Below are 23,982 nucleotides of genomic sequence, written 5' to 3'. Positions count from 1 at the left end.
CCTTTGAACTGCTATTCATAAAAGCCATGGAAGCAGTTTATAAGTGATTAAATATCTGCTCTGTCAAAATTCCCTTCATAGGAAGTGAGGAACAAATCTAATGTAATCTGGGGGTGAGGGGGGGGGGGGGGGAGACTGTACATACTTTTACCGAGTTAATTTGAGTTCTTTGGATGAAAGTCTCTATTAGTTTAGTCTTATCAAAGAATCATTAATTTTTTTTTTTTTTTTTTTTTACAAACACAAATCAAATTGTTAGTCTTGGTTTGATGGTAACCTGCCAGACCTTGTTGTAAATATTAATTTTCCATTTTAAGAGGGCATACCTGTCACGCGCTTGGATGTATTAGGTACTATTCAGTAACATTTCAACACAGATCTAAAATAAACCATTTCTCATATGTATTCTAAGTAAATACTGTGCATCAGACCCTTCTGTTCCCTAGTCATTCTGCTACTGGTTTTAAATCATATAGCAGAAGTTGAATGCCACCAGAAGAAATAGATTTTTTTTTCAGTCTAGCACATCTGGTGGAGTGCGATATAATGATGTGATTCTTGTTATGTTAATTAAAAAAAAAAAAGAGGAAGAGAGTTTGAGTTAGAGACCCCATTAGTGGGTGGCTCATCCCATTCATGGAGGGTTTTTCCCTTCTTTTTTGTATAGTATATTAAAGGCAAAAACTAGAAATAGGGAGGTGATTTTCTGATAGTGATTGTGGACAGGACATTAAAACCAGCTTAACCTAAAGGGCTTTACGTTAACAGTAGCAAAGTAAATATCTCTGTACTTGGGGGTTAGCCAAAAACCTGAGAGACATAAATCTACTGGTGTGCATGCACACTGCACTGTTTGACACTTTCATTACTGTACCATCGAACTGGTCCTTGTTAGATAGAACAGTCCTTTATCCTAGACCCCTGATTACCATCACTGCATTCTTTCATAATAAAAATAATTGGTATCTCAAAAGCTGAATTGTGAAAATGAGCTGATAGAAAATTTATACAAAGGGAGCAAATATCATACCTATTATGGGCTTATTTATTTACTGCATATCACCTTTTCCCACTTTTTCACAAGTTACCATTCCATAACTACAATGTTACAGGTGTAGCCTCTCCCCCACCCCCATATAAACCTTACAGGACAGAGGGGACACCACACATATACTAATGACAGCTCTCTACTTTCCTTCTTAATCACTCGCTGAATTCCTATATATCAGTCCTCCAAAAGAGGGGATGATTATTTCTATTACCCAGGCATAGAATTTATTTGGTATAGTGTAAAACAGTAAATCTCAGCAGGAGGGTGAGGTGATGTCCCAGCAGGGCCTGCCTTAGCAATTGTGGGGCCCTGTGTGGACTGCCCCTCGTGGTGCTTAAGATTTTAAATGAGGTGTCAGAGATTTATTTAAACAAAATTCTTTAATCACAAACTACTATTGTAATCATAGGAGCCAACTTTTCAAAATTATTGGGGGTGCTAAGCCCAATGGAAATAATCCCTCCCTGTACTCATACAAGGAATTTTTCCAATATTGGGGGTGCTCAAGCACCCACAGCACCCACAGAGTCGGCTCCAATGATTGTAATCTTACTGATTTATAAGCTTGGGATACCCCAGACCCCAGAGGTAGTACAACAGCAAAAATGGTGAACTACTGAACAGAAATGATAACCAAGGGGAAGTGGAAGGGAGAGAGTGGGAGATTAAAAAAAAAGGAAAGGGAAAAGAAGCTTTAACTTTTGGTCAGCCACCAGTTGCAAAGCTGACTTAGTTAAGAGCATGTACCCATTCCTCCATCCTCCTTTATTAATATGCGGAATATATTTGGACTGGGCTTCCAGGATGGTGGGTTTTTTTCACCGTTCTCATTTTATCATAGTCTCCTTTCTTAAAGTTAAACGCTAATGTATTTGATTTCCTATGTATACTTACTTCAAAGCTAATATCAAATCAGATAATATTATGATCACTGTTATCAAGTGGCCCCAGCACCATTACCTCCCACACCAGATCATGTGCTCCACTAAGGACTAGGTCTAGAATTTTTCCTTCGCTTGTCGGTTCCTGTACCAGCTGCTCCATAAAGCAGTCCTTGATTTCATCAAGGAATTTTACCTCCCTAGCATGCCCCGATGTTACATTTGCCCAGTCAATATCGGGGTAATTGAAATCACCCAATATTATTGTGTTGCCCAGTTTGTTTGCGTCCCTAATTTCCTTTAACATTTCTGCATTCGTCTGTTCATCCTGGCCAGGCGGACGGTAGTACACTCCTATCACTATCCTTTTCCCCTTTACACATGGAATTTCAATCCACAGTGATTCCAAGAAGTGTTTTGTTTCCTGCAGAATTTTCAATCTATTTGATTCAAGGCTCTCCTTAATATACAATGCAACCCCTCCACCAATTCGATCCACCCTATCTACTACAATATAGTTTGTACCCCGGTATGACAGTGTCCCACTTGTTATCCTCCTTCCACCAGGTCTCAGAGATGCCTATTATATCTAATTTTTCATTTAGTACAATATATTCTAACTCTCCCATCTTATTTCTTAGGCTCCTGACATTCGCATATTGACATTTCAAACTGTTTGTTATTCCTATTTACATCATGCTCAGTACTTGACAGTATTAATTTGCAATCTTTTGTCTGCTCTTTATTTTTATTTAAGGACACCTAATTTACTATGGTCTCTTTTGCAACCTCACTATCAGGATACCCTATCTTCCCTGTTTTGGTGATACCTTTGAAAGATACCTTGAGTGGCTGTCGGCCTTCCCCTCATTTCTAGTTTAAAAGCTGCTCTATCTCCATTTTAAATGCCGATGCCAGCAGCCTGGTCCCACCCTGGTTAAGGTGGAGCCCATCCTTTCAGAATAGGCTCCCCCTTCCCCAGAATGTTGCCCAGTTCCTAACAAATCTAAAACCCTCCTCCCTTCACCATCATCTCATCCACACATTGAGACTCTGGAGCTCTGCCTGTCTCTTTGGCCCTGCGTACGGAACGGGTAGCATTTCAGAAAATGCTACCCTAGAGTTTCTGGATTTGAGCTTTCTACCTCAGAGCCTAAATTTGGCTTCCAGAACCTCTCTCCCACATTTTCCAGCAGTTGGAACATAAGGATAGGGCCGAGCAGACTTCTATGGTCTATGTCCCAGAAATGCCAAAGAAAGACCATAATCCAGTATATAATATCACATTCATTGTTGATTTAATTATGAATTGATAATGAGCGTGACTATTGGGCAGACTGGACCGTTCAGGTATTTATCTGCTGTCACTTACTATGTTACTATTAATCCTTTCTTTTCCCGGGCTGATGAGCAGACCTCAGCTCTGACACAGGCACCAGCATCAGATGTCACATGACCTACTGGCGCATGCATACGCCGACCTCTCAGAACAGAGTGCCAGTGAATCAGACACAATTCTTACATGTGTGCACCAAAGTGTTCCAAGTTCCAACTTCTGTTCCTTCCTTGCCTGCAGTTCTGTGGCTCAAACCCAGAGAGAGACTGAGAGAGCCAACCAGATTTTTTTTTAGGTACCATTAAATTCTTGCGGGGACGGGTGGGGATGGGTAAGATTCCAGTGCAGATGGGGGAGGGGAAGGGTAAGATTTCAGCAGGGACAGGTAAGATTTCTATCCCCATCCAACTCTCTACTTAAAACTGTCCCTGTCCAGTGTCAGTATGAATTACTGATGCAAAATGAGATAAATATACTGCTATAAAGCAAGCAATAATATAAAGGATTTGTCACAACCATTCCACTCCTAAATGATTTTGTCTGTGTTCTCGTGAATTTAGTTGTCTCTGAAACCCCATTCAGGTACCACTTAAGCAATCAAATATATCTCCTTTTCAGATAATAGGAATCTCTGTTTTAGACACCAGAGCTTCTTTCTTTCCCTTCAGTAGCCAAAGGTCAACCAAAGAGATCCTTCCCATATGCACCCCCCAAAAAAAAAACCCCAGAAAACAGAGCGGGAAACCAGGCACACTTCTCCTCCTGCATTTACGCTTCAGGTTTGAAAGATTAAGGATTAGAATAAAATGCTACCTGTATAAGTTATTATGCTTGACTGCTTCCACTGTGTGCAGGAAATTAAGGGAGTCTAAATCAACTGATTCTAAACACTGGGACACCCATAGCGATATAATGGGAGTGTCAGTGTTTAGTGCCAGCTGAATTTTTAGCGTGAGTCAAAAATGCTAGAACACCTTAACAAAAGACCTCCTAAATCCCCTTTAAATTACTCTTGTTCACAGGAACCATGTTAAATCTACTGCTTCCCAAAATATGTACATAAGGATTGCCATACTGGGACAGACCAAAAGTTCATCAAGCCCAGCATCCTGTTTCCAACAGTGGCCAATCCAGGTCCCAAATACCGGGCAAGATCTCAAAACAGTACATTTTATGTCTAGAAATAAGCAGTGGATTTTCCCCACATCCATTTTAATAATGGTCTATGGACGTTTCCTTTAGGAAGCCATCCAAACCTTTTTTAAACCCCATAACAAGCTAACTGCTTTTATTACATTCTCTGGCAATGAATTCCAGAGTTTAACTACACATTGAGTGAAGAAATATTTTCTCCGATTTGTTTTAAATTTACTATGTTGTAGCTTCATTGTGTGCCCCCTAGTCCTAGTATTTTTGGAAATTTTATTTTTATTTTTGTTACATTTGTACCCCGCGCTTTCCCACTCATGGCAGGCTCAATGCGGCAGGCAATGGAAGGTTAAGTGACTTGCCCAGAGTCACAAGGAGCTGCCTGTGCCGGGAATTGAACTCAGTTCCTCAGTTCCCCAGGACCAAAGTCCACCACCCTAACCACTAGGCCACTCCTCCATGTACATAAGTACATAATGCCACACTGGGAAAAGACCAAGGGTCCATCGAGCCTAGCATCCTGTCCACGACAGCGGCCAATCCAGGCCAAGGGCACATGGCGAGCTTCCCAAACATACAAACATTCTATACATGTTATTCCTGGAATTGTGAATTTTTCCCAAGTCCATTTAGTGGTGGTTTATGGACTTGTTCTTTAGGAAACCATCTAACCCCTTTTAAACTCTGCTAAGCTAACCGCCTTCACCACGTTCTCCGGCAACAAATTCCAGAGTTTAATTATGCATTGGGTGAAGAAACATTTTCTCTGATTTGTTTTAAATTTACTACACTGTAGTTTCATCGTATGCCCCCTAGTCCTAGTATTTTTGGAAAGCGTGAACAGACGCTTCACATCCATCTGTTGCACTCCACTCATTATTTTATATACCTCTATCATGTCTCCCCTCAGCCGTCTCTTCTCCAAGCTGAAAAGCCCTAGCCTCCTTAGTCTTTCTTCATAGGGAAGTCGTCCCATCCCCACTATCATTTTAGTCGCCCTTCGCTGCACCTTTTCCAGTTCTACTATATCTTTCTTGAGATGCGGCGACAAGAATTGAACACAATACTCAAGGTGCGGTCGCACCATAGAGCGATACAACGGCATTATAACATCCTCACACCTGTTTTCCATACCTTTCCTAATAATACCTAACATTCTATTCGCTTTCCTAGCCGCAGCAGCATACTGAGCAGAAGGTTTCAGTGTATTATCGACGACGACACCCGGATCCCTTTCTTGGTCCGTGACTCCTAACGTGGAACCTTGCATGACATAGCTATAATTCGGGTTCCTCTTTCCCACATACATCACCTTGCACTTGCTCACATTAAACGTCATCTGCCATTTAGCCGCCCAGTCTCCCAGTCTCGTAAGGTCCTTCTGTAATTGTTCACAATCCTGTCGTGAGTTAATGAATTGAATAACTTTGTGTCATCAGCAAATTTAATTACCTCGCTAGTTACTCCCATCTCTAAATCATTTATAAATATATTAAAAAGCAGCGGTCCTAGCACAGACCCCTGAGGAACCCCACTAACTACGCTTCTCCATTGTGAATACTGCCCATTTAACCCCACTCTCTGTTTCCTATCCTTCAACCAGTTTTTAATCCACAATAGGACATTTCCTCCTATCCCATGACCCTCCAATTTCCTCTGTAGCCTTTCATGAGGTACCTTGTCAAATGCCTTTTGAAAATCCAGATACACGGTATCAACCGGCTCCCCTTTGTCCACATGTTTGTTTACTCCTTCAAAGAATTGAAGTAAATTGGTCAGGCAAGATTTCCCCACACAAAAGCCGTAAACAAGTGATTCACAACTACCCGTTCCACTCCACTCATTATTTTATAGACCTCTATTATATCTCCCCTCAGCCATCTTTTCTGTAAGCTGAAGAGTTCTTCCTTTCTCTGAAACTCTACTAAAATGCACCAGAAGCAGGGAAATACCTTGTCAGCAAACTTCAAGATGGGTGCTGTAGCAACATGGATACGTTCCTCTAAACCTTTCTAATTGGTATGTCCCTTCATCAGAGACAGACCCAGCTAGTAATGCAAGGTGACAAAAATCATGTACTTTTCTGTTACCTGGTCTTGAGGGAGGACAATAATGCTGAGATCTGATCTTCTAATACTAGTTTGAAGTCAAATAGAAACCCAAAGCTCTTCACCTCCTCCCTTACAAAAATCAATTCACCCTTCTGAACCTGTAACTGAAGGTCATAAGGAGGAGGGGTTCCACTGACCCATAGCACCTCTGATTTATCTGCATAAAATAAACAGTTAACATGAGTTATACTTCCTTTATCGTCTCCTTGTTTTCTGCTGATTGGTTCTTCTTTTCCTATTGCTCTTGAGAGAGTGAAGGATGGATTGTTTACATTCATGCAATCTCCTACCCCTGCTCGTACCACTTTTCCTCTGTTGTTGTCCCAGATATAATTGAATTATGTCACAGTACTTTATTCCATCATTTCTGCTGGTAAGTTAGTACAGGCATCCAACTATTTCCATCTTCTCAGTGTCCTTACAAGGTACAACCCCACAACAACACATAACTGAAAGTAAATTCTCACTAATAACTAGTGACTTTGTGACTCTGCTGTAGTGTCAGAGATCACTAGAAATGTGCACAAGTAAGAAAAAGTCAGTTTTTTCCCCAGTTTTCAGGCTTTTCTCTAGTTAATTTCATACATTACTTTTAATAGAGAATTCTTACTGTGTGCTAAATTGATTTAATATGCACTGATGAATTAAGGTGCATAAAATACCCAATCACCCTCACATTAATAGTTGCAAAATATAACAAAATAATAGCTCTATTAAAATAACACCATATAAATCCCTTTTTCAAACTCTCAATAACCCTCCAGCCAGTAGCACGTATATCACAAGATGGTTTAGATATGTTTGATTAAATGTGCTGACTAATATCCAGGAGGGCATGTTAACATGGTATTTAATTTACCTGTAGAAACATTATAACATACTCTTATAGGTTATTGCTTTATTTCTTAAAATATGGAAATAGTAGAAAAAGCATTCGTTTGGCAGATAAAGTTTCACCTTTGGCTAAGATAAATACAACAAATTATGTAATTGAATAAAAAATCTTAAATTATATAAGGTGGGAAGTGCAGATACTATAGAAAGAATTTGCAACAAGCCTTTCAATGTAATTGAGTCTAGTCACTATCATAAAAATATTAATATCTAATATATAAGTCATGGTTTTTCTCTGACACCTTTCATAGCATTGCAGGCACTGAAAAATGTTGTTTAACCCTTTTTTAATCCTTGCCCTTATTCAGCAGTTTCAGGAAAACTCTTTTAAATCTTTTCAAAAGCACTTTTTCTAAATACATCTGAAGAACACAGTAGGCAGTAAACTCCAGCAACTATTAGTCCTTTATTTATCTGTCACAGTGCCAAGAGGCTGTGAATACAATTACTGTAGAGCTATTAAAGTTTAGTATCACTAGTGTCAACAACCAAGCAAAGTTCAGATATGGATGATATTATTTCATGTAGCATGTCCTTGGAACTCTGACAACAATGGATATTGCTTGGCACAGTTTAGGTTTCCTCTGTTCAAAATGTTATGTATTATTCACCTAATTTGCTGTGCTTCCCATCAGTTCTATTGCCCTTCTACCCATCACTTAGTTTGCCAAGCAAAGCAACATCAAAGCATACTATATAAGCAAAATATTTAGGCAAAATTGCCATGAGATCACTTGGCTCAGTGAAAATAATTTCACAGAGATCCAGGAATGAGGGCAAAGTTACATGCAGCATTTTCATTAAAAAGGCGATCAGAAAGACAACAAGAGTGAGATAAAGGTAATGTGATTTCAGTGCAGGATACTCAGCAGTTTTAATAGTACCAAAGTGTGTTCTTTTTGAAACAGTAAATTAGATGTGCAGAGAAGATTTTGGTCGCACTTCAAAGAGTAATCTACAGAGTCTGAAGCAGAGATACATTCTTTATAATCTTCCTATTGACCAAACATGTTCTGTATGAGAAATAGTTTATCCACTGCATCAGAGGTTGTCTGAAGTCTGCATTCTGCATTTTACAGTATACAAAAGCAAACATATTTTAAAACCGCTCATTTTGTTTACAGTTGCCACAAATTTGTGTTAACTTTAACATTCTGTATTCTTTTGATTTTAGTTATGATAGTGAGGGACGTCTAACCAATGTTACATTCCCCACCGGAGTGGTTACAAATCTCCATGGAGAAATGGAAAAGGCTATTACAGTCGATATTACATCATCTAGCAGAGAAGAAGATGTTAGCATCACTTCAAATTTATCATCCATAGATTCCTTCTACACAATGGTTCAAGGTAAACCTAGAAGAGTACAGGGTACTTAGTAAAATCATTGTTTTTTTTAAATTATTTTCTAGTGTAGTATGTTTTTGTTAAACAGACAAAATCATTCTCCAGAATTACCCTGTGGCTAGTTTAACAGAAATTGGAAGTTTAGTTTCATGCTGTAGACATTAGCCTCTTAATTCTATACTCTTGCGTGCACAAATTTTTGTGTGCAATATACAGAATAAGGTCAATTGCATGTGCAGTTTAATTTATTAATTGACTGTTAATTGGGGTTAACAGCCAATTGGCTTTAATTGGTGCTAATTGGCATCAGTTAGCAATTACGTGCCCAACTGCTCTAAGTTGTTATTCTAGAAGTTTTGCATGCAGATTCTGATGTGCATAACTTCCAGGGAGCATGGGCAGGTCAGGGATGTGCCTAGGAGTTAAGAGCACATGCTATAGAATACTAGGATGCCAATCGTTAGATGTGAGCACTTACACCAGTCTTTGAAATACCGTAAGTGCTCGTGCTGACAGGCGCAAAGCTGCAGACTTTAGCTAGTACTCTATCGTGGCAGTTCGGTGCAGAACTCTCGTTATAGAATTCGTACTTAGGGCCAGATTCTATATAAGGCGTCTAAAAAATCTGCACAGTAAACATTTTTGCCTAAGAGGCGTCTAGATTTTGGTGCGGTATATGGAATATGCTTATTTGATATCCCACTGCCTAAAACTATGTGCCTCCATTTACACCAGTTAAAACTTGGCGTAAATCCCTGTATGTAGATTTACGCCCATGGGGTATATTTTATAACTACACATGTAAATTTGGGAATGCCCACAGAACGCCCATTTCCCCCACCCATAGCCACGTCCATTTTGAACAGCACGTATTAGAATCTAGGCGCAGTTCATTACACAATATGCTTAGCGAGTTGTGTGCATAAATTCTAATTATTGTCAATTATTGCTCATTATTGCATGTTAAGTGCTGTTATCAATGCTAATTAACTTGTTAAGAGCCCCTTTTATGAAGCAGCAAAAGGGGGCCTGCACACGTGTTTTTGATGCGCGCCAAGGCCCCCCTTTCTTTTTTTCAGGAAATAGCTGTGCGGCAAGTGAAGAACTTGCCATGCGGGCATTTGGGGGGGGGGGAGCACTTACCGCCACCCATTGAGGTAGGGACTCCCGTGCTAACCTGGCGGTAACAGGGCAACACACGGCACTGCCTGAATACCGCTAGAAGCAAACCAGCGCTACAACAATAAACATATTTTTGTAGCGCCAGATATGGCCCACGCTGGTTGTGGAAACTACTGGCTGCTGTGGTAGCCCGGCGGTACTTTCTTTTTAGCAAATGGTAAGCCTGCGTTGGGCTTACTGTCACTTTGTAAAAGGGGCCCTAAGCAAATTAAGTTACACACATTATTATAGAATATGCCTGGATTTCAGCATGGATCTCTAGTCGCGGTACAGAATCCGGCAGTGTAGTGCACATCATCCTAGCCCCTAAATTTTGGCGCTTTTTCTTGAATCTACCTCTAAGGGTTTAGTAATGATATCAAAGCAGAATATCCTTAATGAAACTACCTTATTAACAAATTTACAAAGTATAGGACATCTAATACAGGAAGTGTCATCATTTACTTTGTCAATTAAAAATGAAGGTGATAACTTAGCACTTTTCTGAAATGTCGTAATGCAAAGTGATTTTTTAATGAAACAATTCAGTGGATAACTTTAATTGTTTTGTGTTTTCTAATGGACATCTTACAGAAGAGTGCTTAGTGCCAAATTAACTAAAGCTTGTTTTCCCCATTCTCTGCTCATGGTGGCAAAAAGGATTAGTGAATCTAGCTCTTACTGTTGGCAATTTGCATAAATTGTTGTGATTTTATGTTTAATTATGTCTTGACATATTTGAAAATTCTGCTCTTTCTGAATCAGCTTTTGTGTGTTTTGGTGCTTTTTCAGATCAGTTAAAAAACAGCTACCAGGTTGGCTATGATGGCTCTCTCAAAATTATTTATGGCAACGGCATGGATACGCATTTTCAAACAGAGCCGCATATTTTAGCTGGCCCAGCCAACCCGACAATAGCAAAAAGAAACATGACACTCCCAGGGGACAATGGACAGAATCTGGTGGAATGGAGATTCCGAAAAGAACAAGCACAAGGAAAGGTCGTAGTGTTTGGTCGGAAACTTCGGGTGAGCATTGTGCAAATGGCATACTCAGGTTTTAATGAGGCACAATAGTTCAAAAAGTTATCATAACTTCTATTTATGATTGATTTAAGAGCCCACTATGAAATTCAAAGGGGCCCTTTTACTAAGCTGCGGTAAACACTAACACGTGCCTACCACAGATTAAAAAGCACTACCATGTGGCGCACTCAGGTGTCCACAGTACTTTTTGGATCGGCGCTGGGGGTGCAGAGTAGGCATGTCAAGCACTAATCAGCACAGCTTCATTGCTGCGCACTAAGAGATCCTTTTACTAAGCTACAGCAGAAGGGGGCCTGCGCTGGTGTGAGCGCATGTTATTAACGTGCGCTGAGGCTCCTTCTTACCATAGTGGGTAAAAGGATTTTTTTTTATTATATTCTTTATTAATTTCAGTTTATACAAAGATAACAATCTTTAAAAGATACACCAATATTTGAATAACATCTCATCAAAAAAGAGAGAGAAAAAAATATAAAGGAAAAACAATATTAAATAATCACTATATGGGAGAGAATCCAATATATGCCAAAGGAAGTTGGTTTTAAAAGAATCAAAGCCAAAAAGAAAAAAGAGCAGGAGGTTACCCCTTCAATTCAATTAACCTGCTTCATATCTACCAGTCAATCTTTCTTGTTACCTTGCATATTTGAAAAGGATTTTTTTTTTAACAAAAGAAATAACCGTGTGGCAAGTGAAACACTATCACATGGCTGTTTTGGGGGGGGGGGGAGAGCATTTACTGCCATCCATTGAGGTGGCAGTAAGGGCACCTGCACTAACCTGGTGATAACTGGACAGTGCATAGCACTGCCCAGTTACCACTGAGTAAACACTGGCGCTGCAAAAATAAAAATATTTTTGTTGCGCTGGAAATGGCACCTGCTGGAGGTCGGAACTACCACCGGGCTGCTGCGGTAGCCTGGTAGTACTTCCGGTTTAGCAAGTGGTAAGCTCGTGCTGGGCTTACCACCGCTCAGTGAAAGACCCCCTGATTAACGTGTAGTTAATGCAGAAACCCTTACCACCTAGAAAAAAAGGTGTCGGTACTGGGCTTCCACGTTAATGGCCATACGCTAATCGGGAAATTAATGCAGAGCCAATAAGGGGGGGAAATAGGAAATGCAGCCATTTTACAGCCATGCTAAAAGTGGCATCAGCACGCGTGAAACCCACATCCTACCAACAGGACACTTTTTAGCATAGGAATTTTATCAAAAATTGTTGATCTCAAGCCCCACACCTTGACTTCAGTATACAGATTAGAGGTCTAAAATTCTGGAAGTTATGACACACTTGGAAGGAGGATGGAAATCTAGCAAAATGTGAAATATATACTCTACATATTTTTATCTAATGGTTTATACTCGCTGTTCTGTTTTCAAGATGCAAAACCACCTAGGCGGTATACAAATTTTTCAAATAAATTAAATAAACTATGTACAGCTCAGTTCAAAGTTAAGAATTTTCTTTTGTAGTATAAAGCTGAGGCATTAATACTTTTAAGTTTCATAAATGTAGCTAACAGTTATTACAGATTTATCCTGTGCTAGTGATTAAACTATAGCTGCTGCAGTCTGACTATTTCAGCAGATCTAGGGCCCTGTTTACTAAGGTGCACTGGTGTTTTTAGCACATGCTAAAAATTAGCACATTCTGTGTAGACGCTCATAGGAATATTATGGGCATCTTCATGGTTAGCTGTTCTAGTTATGCTAGCGCATCTCTAGCGTGGCTTGGTAAACAGGGCCCCTAATATTTCCTTCAGTTGATAATAAGTTTTATCAATACTAGTAATTATATAAAAGCTGGCAAATATTCAGCCAGCAGTGGTTAGAATTTTTTTTAAATGCTGACCGCCGCCGGTACATTAGTCCAGATATTCAGTGCTGGGCCATGTGCAGCCATGGGGACTGAATATCAAGGACTAATGTACCTGCTGCTAGCCTCTGGAGCTTATGCAGGTCCCAAGCAATATTCAGCTGTGGCACGCATAATTTTTTTAAAATTTCCCCCACCTCCTTCCAGGCTGCCCATGACATTGAAAACCCGAGGCTGCGGTGATAGTGTTTGACAGCCATTATGAAGATGCAGGCACTGGGAGTAGGCATGAGTGGAATTTGCTCTTGCACCCAGTGGACCACCATGGATAGGAGGTAGCCTTGGGAGGTTCTATTGAGCCAGGGGGAGTTGGGACGTTCCAGGGTGATGGGGATGTCAGTGTCAAAGGCTAGGGGAGGGCTACCTGGAAGGAAGGGGCAGGGCAGGGTGGAATAGAAAAATAATTATACGGGTCCCAGCCAATATTCTGTACTGGGACCCACATAGCTAACCCATCCAAGTTAGGACAGCTTTTGAGCTGTCCTAACTTGACCAGGTTAGCTATGTGGGTCCCAACACTGAATATTGCCCCAATACCACCCCTTGTACTGCCCCTGACCTGCCCACTTCTTACATGGGCAATTAGAGACAATATTCAGAGGCATTTCCCGCATAGGCGGTCGGTGGCTCAGCTGTTCGAGCAGGCTAAAGCGTGTGTGGCCAGGCATGGGACCTCAGTCTATAAATATAATAAAGTGGCAAGAAAATTAAACAGTGTAACCTTCAGTAGATATATATAGGTCTCTTAGGCAACTGAATTAAAGTGGATTAAAAAAAATGTTCATAGATGATGCCTACGTCTCCACAGAGGCCTGTATCCAGTCTGCCTCTCGTCTTTCTTTACACCCCACTTTCCCTCAGCTAACACACCTATGGAAACTATTCAGCTGTATTTAAAGATGCCTCAAGAGGCAGTGTCTCATAATTTAGACTCTAAAACCCTTTCTGATGTTTTGATGTCACCTCAGTAAGGCCAATACACAATCCCTCCACTGCAAAACACTATACACAAACTTGGGCAAAAGCACACTCAGCACTGTACCAAATATAATAGCACTAACTCCCAGGACAGAAAGAGGTACAAACGTATGCATGAAAAGGCAGCACTGAAAATAATAATACCGAGCCCTAAAGCACCAATATACTACCCTGTGAAAAGAAAACGAAACAAATAGGACTGCAACAAAGATCTGTACTCAAATACTAAATGCTAGCAGAATACTGCACCTTGGTCACACATGAAAAACGCATGACACAGCAAATATGGCTCTAGGGACTAGAGCAGAGGTTCCCAAATCTGGTCCTGGAGACACCCCAGCTAGTTGGGTTTTCAGGATACCACAATGACTATTCATGAGGTAGATTTGCATGCAGTGAAGGCAGTGGATTACTTGTGGATATGTTGGTGAACTCTACTTTTGGAGGGAGGAGGATGGATTTTTGGGGGGCCATCATCAAGGGATTTGATCATATTGAGACCACTCTTATGTACACTGTACTCTAGCCCTTTGTATTGGACCATGTGTTCACATTCTGGTCTTTTCCCCTTTTCTGGGTCCCCCTCGTGAAGGTGACTGGACATTTCCTTCCCTTCTTGCCCCACAATGTACTGTTTTCTGCTTCAGTGGTTCTGCAGATAGAGTTCTATTCCTTTGGTTAAGAGTTTGTTGGAACTGTTTTCCTATTTTATGTTTTGCAAGGCATAGTGGGAATAGTATTTTAGACTCCTCTAATGGGATGCTACCCCTTAGTTATTTGGGAGAGGGCTCTCCTTGTAGATGTTGGTATTTGCTGTTTGTGCCTTAGTATACAGCTAGGGGAGGAAATGAGGTTTAGATAGAACTGTAGCAGCCTATTTGTGGGGGTGAAGGGGCAGTGGGAGGTTCTGCGGGAGGACGTGATGAGTGTGAGTGGGAGAGTTTGGATGTTGTTGGTCTTTTTAGTAGGAGGGAAGGAGGTTGTTTTACTTTTATCCTTGGATGTTGTGGGTTTTCTCTGTTTGCCACTTTGCTGGAGATGCATTTTGGGGTGTTTCACCCAGGGGCCTAGCTTGGTATACTAGTATTGGTTTGTTCTTTTCAAAACCTGTCTTATCTGTATTCTTTAATGGTTAGTTTGAAATTAATATTAAGAGGAAAATATTCTCGGCTGCAGAAGGAAAGGGTTGATATTGCATATCTTCAGGAGATAAAATAATTTTTGCCAAGACAGTAATGGAAGAGAACCGAACAGTTTGAATCAATTAAACAAATGAAACCTCAACTGTCACGGAAAGCCAACGTAGATGGCCATCCATTATTGGCTACTATCACCAGTTTTAAATGGAACCTGAAAAAGCAACAACAGAAAACTCCCACGGGGAGAAAAAACTATTACAAAAAAAGCAGGTATGCCTTTAAGTATACAAAAATCAAAAGAGTCAGTTCTCTTCTCTATTAAAGTCCATTAGAAGTTGAAAAGACAAAAAAAACAAAAAACACATGATAATATTGTGCACAGTAACCAAACCAGTTAGCTGTTGACAAAAACTTCAGAGAAATTTTAAAACTTATTCCATCTGTAGAATCCAGCTATATGTATTCTGTATCACAAAATAATCAATCCTCGATAAGTGTCCCCCGTGTTTCGAACTGTGCTTCAGGAGGAATCCAGCATGCACAACTTTCAGCTTAGTAACAAGATGGTGACAGTTAGTATACAAAATGCTAACTGAAAAAACCGCCCCCTTTTTAACATCAGACATATCAAATCCTGACCAAAATTTTAAAAGAATACCAACTTAATAGAAAGCCTCCTGCTCAAGAGGTCCATTCAGTCTCCTCAGTGCTATAGTTCTCAAAGGGTTGGGCTGGCTGGCTGGGTTCACATCAGGCTCTGCAACTTAGATTAAATAACTACATTTTCTGCTTATTTACAATCCAAACTTTTACTGACTTCTCCTCAGTCAGTGTTGAGGTACCAGTCCTCAATTTTACTCGGAACTTCTTCCATTTATTTTTGGCTGGAGAAAGGAAATTTTATCTCCCCTAAATAACTCTCCTCATGCTGATTGGAGCTCGATCCTTATTTACACCTATCCTTCCTCTGGAACAATAAAGAAAAAGCCTACAGCAACCTGCATCAATTGGACCATCCAAGGATATCAGAACCAGAAACTCTAAAGTTCATACCTGCAATCCGTGAGTTTAAAAAATTTATTTTAACTACATAATCTACTTCTATAACTCTGAATCTTTTAGATTCCTTAAAACTAAAGAAAACCTATACACTGTCTCCAAGAATTTCACATAGAAATGCTAAGTGCAGCCATTTATTTCTCTATTTGATGGAAGACTTTGATCTCACAGGCCTGGTCTGAATTTACAGCTTTAAAAGGTCTGTTCTTTCAGCTATTAAAGCCTTAACCCTGCATTGCCAACTAGGAAGACTGCTGATCTACAGGGTGTACTCCAAAGAGTGGATTGCAGCACCACCCAGTGAAATTTTGCCTAACTAGCTTCTGACACAAAAATGTGTCATGCAAGCATCCCAGTGGTGTGTGGGAGAGGAAATCATAACCCCCACAAACCAAAGAGAAGGCAAAAGTGCAAAAGGTCAAACGCTCACATAACAGTACTTAAAAGATCACCTCATTGTCACACCAAAGCTACCCAAAGCACCCCCAGACCACCCTTGGGAGCTATAGGATTGGTGAATGCCAGATCTTCTGCAAACAAATCCTCAGTGATCCATGATGCCATAATTCAACAGCATCTTGACATCCTAGGAATAAGTGAAACCTGGCTAGATAAAAGTGGGGGTTTACCACTGGCTGAACTATACCCAACAGGTTTCAACATCCAACATCAACCAAGATCAGGAAGACAGGGTGGAGGGGTAGCAGTATTGTTTCGGGACACAATCAAACTGCACAGAATATCCATCCCCCAGCTACATGGATCAGAATCTCTTTTAATCCAACTTGAAGAAGAGAAGCCAATCTGGCTGCTCATGATTTGAAGACACTTGAGACACTTGATATGTCTCCTCAACCATTCTCCATAATTTGGAAAATAGCCATTCATTGAAGTTGCTCAAAAGTGTGTTGAAACTTTGAGGAATACCTAACTAGAGGCATGTCCATTTTGCCAGTAGTAATACAATTTATTTATTTATTTATTTAGATTTTGCACAACCTTTTTCAGTAGTAGCTCAAGGTGAGTTACATTCAGGTTCACTGGATATTTCTCTGTCCCAGGAGGGCTCAATCTAAGTTTGTACCTGAGGCAATAGAAGGTTAAGTGACTTACCCAAGATCACAAGGAGCAGCAGTGGGATTTGAACCGGCCACCTCTGGAGTGCAAGACCGGTGCTCTAACCACTAGGCCACTCCACAATGTTTATGTTGAATCAGTCTTGTTTTCAGCATTCTTTTAGTCTGACCAATATATTTCATTCCACAAGGGCAAACAGTCAAGTACATCACTGCCTTCAAAATACATGAAATGGAACATTTAATATTGATCCAAATTTTATTATAATCTTTACAAAATCTAGATGTCTCGAGTGGCAGCACAAATCACACATTTGTCACATTTCTGATGTCCTGGATTCACAGTTTCTCTTTTAGTCCAAAAATCCGAATGGCATAGTACCTCTGGGATAAGATATCATATATTGTGCTTGAGAGAAAATATCATGAACTGACAAAGTACTCCAATGATTCCTAGTGATCTTTGCTATCTTAGATGACATATTAATATATTTAAATACACAGGATATTACTGAATCTTGAGATGGCTGATTTGTATCCTCTTGTAACAGAAACTCCCAATGTTTAAATAAAGCTCGCTTATATGATTGTTTAATCACTTTTTGGGGGTATCCCCTATCAATTAATTTATTCTTCAAATGTTCTGAAGCCTCCTTGTATTTCAGTAGTCACAAATCCGTCTATACTTTAAAAACTAAGCAAAAGGGAGGCTATTTTTTGTATGATAGGGATGCATACTGTCATAAGCCAGCAAAGTATTCTACATCTACTCCTCTATACCAGAAATCCAGGCTCACTTTTCAGTCTGCACATCTGACATTGCTGCCTGGATGTCCCATTATTGTCTGAAACACAACATGGTAAAGGAGCTTCATATCTTTTTCCCTAAACCCACCTCCCTTCTCCCTTTCACTGTTTCTGTAGATAAGTCATCCTGCAAATCTTCCTAGTTCATAACCTTTGACTCCTCTCTCTTTCTCTGTGTTATCCAACAGACTGTTAAAACATATCACTTCTTGTTCTATATTATCACCAAAATTTGCCTGTTCCTTTCTTAACACACTACCAGTACCCTTATCTGCATACTCATTATCTCCCGCTTAGACTATTGCAATCTGCTCTTCATAAGTCACCCACTGAACTATTCCTTCTGTATCAATTGTATTCTATTATCACTTATTCGCATAATCCCTTTCTGTATACATTTTAAACTTCTCTTACTCACCTACAAGTGCTTTCATTCTGTAACTTCTCATTACCTCTCCTCTATAAGCTCTCTTGTCATTCTCCTCCATTGCCATCTCCAGAATCTAATCTTTCCACCTTGCTGCATTGTACACCTAGAATGCCTAAGTTGGTACATTCTGTTTCCTCTTTTGTTCTGTTCAAATTCAGGCTAAATGCCCAGCTCTTGGGGGCTGATTTGAAATCTTAACTTTTTATTCTGCTATTTTATACCAATGTTGTTTTTAATCATTTCCCAGAATAAATGAAACTTCTCAATCTCTTATTTATCCTGTAAATCCATCTTGAATAGATTGTAAGTCTGAGATTTCCTGTTATATGTGTGTACAGCACTTCATTGTCTAATAGTGCTATAGAAGTGATTAGCTGTGATAGTTGGAGTCTCTAGCTCTCTAGCCCATGGTGTTCCTATTCCTCTGTCAACACACTCATACTGCTGATGACTCAGTTTTTACCACTGATTACATTTGTTGCTGCTGCTGCTGCTATTTTTCCGCTCCTAGGCTATAAAGCACTGCTACAACTCTACTTCTTGTGAACCATACAGTACCAGAAATAATGCTTTGTTCTCAGAAATATTTAGCTATTTTAAAACACTTAAGGCCTTTTTTTACTAAAACACATTAAGATCTAAGCTTAACACAGGACTTTCCTGTGCATTAAGCCTAGATTTTCTGCGGCAGTATTTACGGCTTTATAAACAATTGTTTTTTGCAGGTCCCACACTAATGTTTCTATTAGAACACAGGACTTGGCAAGAAATTAACAAAGGAGCACTTACTGCCTCCTAGTTAGAAGGTGAAAAGTGTCCCCACATTGTCTGTGTTATCCAATTAGCATGCTCTAATCAGAATACACTAGTTGGATAACAGTTCCATGCCCATTCCCCACCCATGGCAGGCCCACTCCCCAAAAAATTCCATGCTAACAGGCAATTACTGCAAAACACTTTCAACGCATTTTGCGGTACAACTTTTTTGATGCGCTAACCACGTTTTAGGGCTTAACACATTTAAGTAAAAGGGACTCGTAGTCTTGGCATTTCACAGTTCACAGAAAAGAAACCACATGACAACTAGCTGTAGAGGAACTAGAGAATAATAGAGATGCTGCAGATGCTATAAACACATCAAAGGAGGATGCAACCAGCAAACAGAGTGGAGGGGATCTTCTGGGGATAGGAGGCCGCTTGCATGAGAAAATCGGGATGTGGGGAAACGATAGTGGCTTGCAAGGATATTTAGGTGGGCATGATGAAAGGAGAGAGAAGGAATCAGCCAACTATTCAGTTGTGTGTACAAAATGGCCAAAAGCTGGGAGTGGGGTGAGGTAGGATAGGCCAGAAATTGGTAGGAGAAAATGATCAACAGCTGGTATAGGGGTAAAGAGAGTCATTGGATGGGTAAAGAAAGACAGCGGCCCGGTGGAATAGAGGAAAGTGGGGGAGAGGGGAAAAGGAAGATGCTTAAATGGAAAAACGAGGGATGGGGAGGAGATGGTGGTTTGTTTGACAGAGGTGTGAGAAAGGAGAACAGAGGTTGATTGGAAGGGAAAAAGAAGGTCAGTAACTGGAAGCAGAGAGAGAAAACTAGCTGATTAATGGAGGAGTCATCAAGTAGTGACAGGTAGAGAGTGCAGTCCTGTATGTGGGAAGAAGGTGAAAGAGAGGCAAAGGAGAAACAGCAGAGGCAAGTGGGTGAAAAGTAGGAAGTGAGGTGATTAAAGGAAGATAAGCAGGGGAAGAAAAAGTTGAAGGAAAGCAGCAGCAGGTTAGAGTGAGAGTCAGTAAAAGAAAAATTAGGAGGAATAACAGAATGAAGAGAATGTTGAGTGAGGAACAGAGAACAGGACAGGGAAGTTGAGAACATAGACTGAAAGAGGCAAGTAGAACAAAATAAGGAATGTGCAGAAGAGGAGAAGTAAGAGTAGAGAGAAAAGAAAATGTAAATGAAGTAAAAAGTATTACATAAGTATTGCCATACTGGGAAAGACCAAAGGTCCATCAAGCCCAGCATCCTGTTTCCAACAGTGGCCAATCCTGGTCACAAATACCGGGCAAGATCTCAAAACAGTACATTTTATGTCTAGAAATAAGCAGTGGATTTTCCCCACATCCATGATCCCAAAAAAGTACAAAACATTTTATACTGCTTATCCCAGAAACAGTGGATTTTCACCAAGTCCATTTAATAATGGTCTATAGACTTCTCCTTTAGGAAGCCGTCCAAACCTTTTTTAAACTCCACTAAGCTAACCGCCTTTACCACATTCTCTGGCAACGAATTCCAGAGTTTAATTACATGTTGAGTGAAGAAACATTTTCTCAGATTCGTTTTAAATTTACTACATTGTAGCTTCATCGTATGCCTCCTAGTATTTTTGGAAAGCGTAAACAGATGCTTCACATCTACCCGTTCAACTCCACTCATTATTTTATAGACCTCTGTCATATCTCCCCTCAGCTGCCTTTTCTCCAAGCTGAAGAGCCCTAGCTGCTTTAGCCTTTCCTCAAAGAGAAGTTGTCCCATCCCCTTTATCATTTTTGTCGCCCTTCTCTGCACCTTTTCTAATTCCACTATATGTTTTTTGAGATGCGGCGACCAGAATTGAACACAATATTCGAGGTGCGGTCGCACCATGGTGCGATACAAAGGCATTATAACATCCTCATTTTTGTTTTCCATTCCTTTCCTAATAATACCTAACATTCTATTTGCTTTCTTAGCCGCAGCAGCACACTGAGCAGAAGGTTTCAATGTTTCATCAACGACGACACCTAGATCCCTTTCTTGGTCCGTGACTCCTGACGTGTAACCTTGCATGACGTAGCTATAATTCGTGTTCCTCTTTCCCACATGCATCACTTTGCACTTAAACGTCATCTGCCATTTAGACACTCAGTCTCGTAAGGTCCTCTTATAATTTTTCACAATCCTCCCACAATTTAACGACTGAAAAAGCACTGCAATACTGGGACAGACCAAAGGTCCATCAAGCCCCAACATCCTCTTTCAAACAGTGACCAATCCGGGTTACAAGTACCTAGCAAGATCCCAAAACAGCACAATACATTTTATGCTGCTTATCCTAGAAAGAAACAGTGGAATTTCCCCACGTCCACTTAATAGTGGCTTATGGACTTCTCTTTTAGAAAGTTATCCAAACCTTTTTTAAACCCCGCTAAGCTAACTAACAGAAAATAGAAATAATGCACAGTAAAAGAGGGCTGCACTATTTTCTAACCCTTTTTATGAAAAACAAGGAACCTTGACTACAATTTATAATTCTGTTGTATTGTACGGAATTTGAGAATTGCTAACGGTTTTGAATTCAGCTTTTCTGCCTTTAGTTTTTAAAGAGTTGGTGAAGATTGATCAAGGTACAGTAGTTACATGTGATGCTTGTGTTACCAATCAATTTAAACCATATCTTACCCCTCATTGTAGGGTTGCATAAATAAACCTTTTTGTATACCAGATGAATGGCACATAATTCCTGTACAGATGAGAAGCACATGATTCTGGAACTTTTCAATTAATACATTTTTGCATTTTGTTAACAGTTGACTAAACTTCAAAAAGAACTTAATTTAAAATATGTTGAACAAATGCCAGGCTGTCTCTGTGTTTAATGAAACCTTTTAAAACAGCAGTTAATCTAATACCTTGCACTTATACAAGAAGTTAGTAAATTAGTTTCCTGACAAAGAGAATCAATCATAGTAAATGGTGTTTAAACAATAGTTCATAGTTTGAGACGCATTAAGTGACTAGTATTACAACAGCTTGATTTATTGTACCATTTTATTGTTTTATGAAAGGTAAATGGCAGAAATCTTCTCTCCGTTGACTATGATCGAACCACAAGGACAGAGAAAATCTATGATGATCACCGTAAATTCCTACTAAGGATTGCTTATGACATGTCAGGGCATCCAACCCTCTGGCTACCAAGCAGCAAGCTTATGGCCGTCAATGTTACCTATTCATCTACAGGTCAAATTGCCAGCATCCAGAGAGGAACTACTAGTGAAAAGGTAGACTACGACGGTCAGGGTAGGATTGTCTCTCGATTGTTTGCTGATGGAAAGACGTGGAGTTACACATACCTTGAAAAGGTGAGGTATAGTATGAAATCAACTGTATCATGTAAAGTCAATTATTTTCATTTAAATGCATCCTTCAGTGAGGTTCTAAAGGTTATAATTGACATTTATGATGTATATTCCTCTCGAGTACTGGGATAATTATTCGTAGTTCAGTTCTTATTAATTAAGGTGCTCATTTCAAAGCACATAGACTTACAAAGTTACATGGTCCGACTTTGGATGTTTTGCTCAAAACGTCCAGAATCAGAATAGCAAATATAGCCATTTTCAAAACAGCAAAATGTCTGTCTTTTTTTAGAAAATTGCCACTTGCTAGATGTTTTTGTGCTCTGTGCATTTATCTTTGTGGTCCATTTTTGAAAAAAGAAAAAAAGTCCAAATGAAAAACGCACAAACTTAAGCCATTGAGATACAGCAGGAGCCAGTATTCTTAGTAGACTGGCTATAACATCTGAGGCTGTCATAGAGGCTGGTATGTACCATTTCTTTTACATCTTGGGGGGGTGGGAAGGGATCAGTGACCCCTGGGGGAGTAAAGGGGCCATTCCTTTATTTCTGCAGTGGTCATCTGATCATTTAGGGCACTTTTTTATGGCTTAGTCATTGTTAAAACAGGTCTAGCTCAAATCATTTTAGTTTTAGTCCTGGACATTTTTGTAGCAACACTGGTAATGGAGAAACAAAGTCAGTAGTAGCCAGACTTCTACAGTCTGTGCATTGATCGTGGCTCGACAGATTCAGCTTTAGAAGTTAGAGAACAAGGCCAGTGCTAGACAGACTTCTTCGTTCTGTGCCCTGATCGTGACCAGTGTTAGGCAGACTTCTACGTTCTGTGCCCTGGTCGTGGCTGAATAGACTTGGATGGGCTGTAGTGGAGCTTTTCAGGGGCTTTGATGACAACTTCAGAAGTTTTGGAACAGGAACAGGGCTGGGCAGACTTCTACAGTCTATGCCCTGAAAATGCAAGGACAAATTAAGACCAAGTATACATCTGAAATATCATGTACCATATGTAATGAGTTTATCTGTTGGGCAGACTGGATAGACCATGCAGATCTTTATCTGCCTTATCTACTGTGTTACTGTGTTATGGTGAAAAATGTCTAGATCGTAGGAATGCTCAAATCCTGCCCCCGACATACCCCCTTAAGATTTGGATGCATTGCAGACAAACTGCATAGAAAAACATCTGGAAATGGGCTTCGAAAATACAGATTTGGATGTTTTGTTAAGAAAAGTGTCAAAATGCTACTTTATGCCACTTTTTAGATGTTTTTCTGTTTTCAAATGAGCCCCTATCGCCAGAAAATTCAAAAAGAGAGAATTTCCACTAACCAAAAAATGACCTCTTACAGGAAGGAAAAAGGCCTCAAAGAGCTCCTAGATACTTTTTAAATCTATCGGAGCTATAACAGATCTTTATGATCTTCTCTTCATCATTGGCCAAAAAAACTTCAAAAATTGCTAACAACTTCCTGTCAGTTATATATTAAAGATCTTATACTTGAAAAGTAATGTGCTTA

The 23,982-nt window shown here is 39.9% G+C and overlaps 1 protein-coding gene across 3 annotated transcripts in view; it reads left to right on the top strand.

The window, feature by feature from the left end:
- TENM3 (teneurin transmembrane protein 3) overlaps positions 1-23,982 on the top strand; it is a 582,976-nt gene that overhangs the window by 539,751 nt on the left and 19,243 nt on the right. For all 3 annotated transcript variants that reach the window (XM_030191520.1, XM_030191518.1, XM_030191519.1), the window contains 3 exons: positions 8,597-8,772; positions 10,723-10,958; positions 22,172-22,468. In XM_030191520.1, coding sequence (XP_030047380.1) covers positions 8,597-8,772; positions 10,723-10,958; positions 22,172-22,468 — 709 coding nt within the window. The remainder of the gene's footprint in view (positions 1-8,596; positions 8,773-10,722; positions 10,959-22,171; positions 22,469-23,982) is intronic.

Source organism: Microcaecilia unicolor, chromosome 2, assembly GCF_901765095.1.
Source record: "Microcaecilia unicolor chromosome 2, aMicUni1.1, whole genome shotgun sequence".
Taxonomy (NCBI): Eukaryota; Metazoa; Chordata; class Amphibia; order Gymnophiona; family Siphonopidae; genus Microcaecilia; species Microcaecilia unicolor.
Note: the sequence above shows the minus strand (reverse complement) of the source record. Positions and strands in the feature narration are given on the sequence as shown.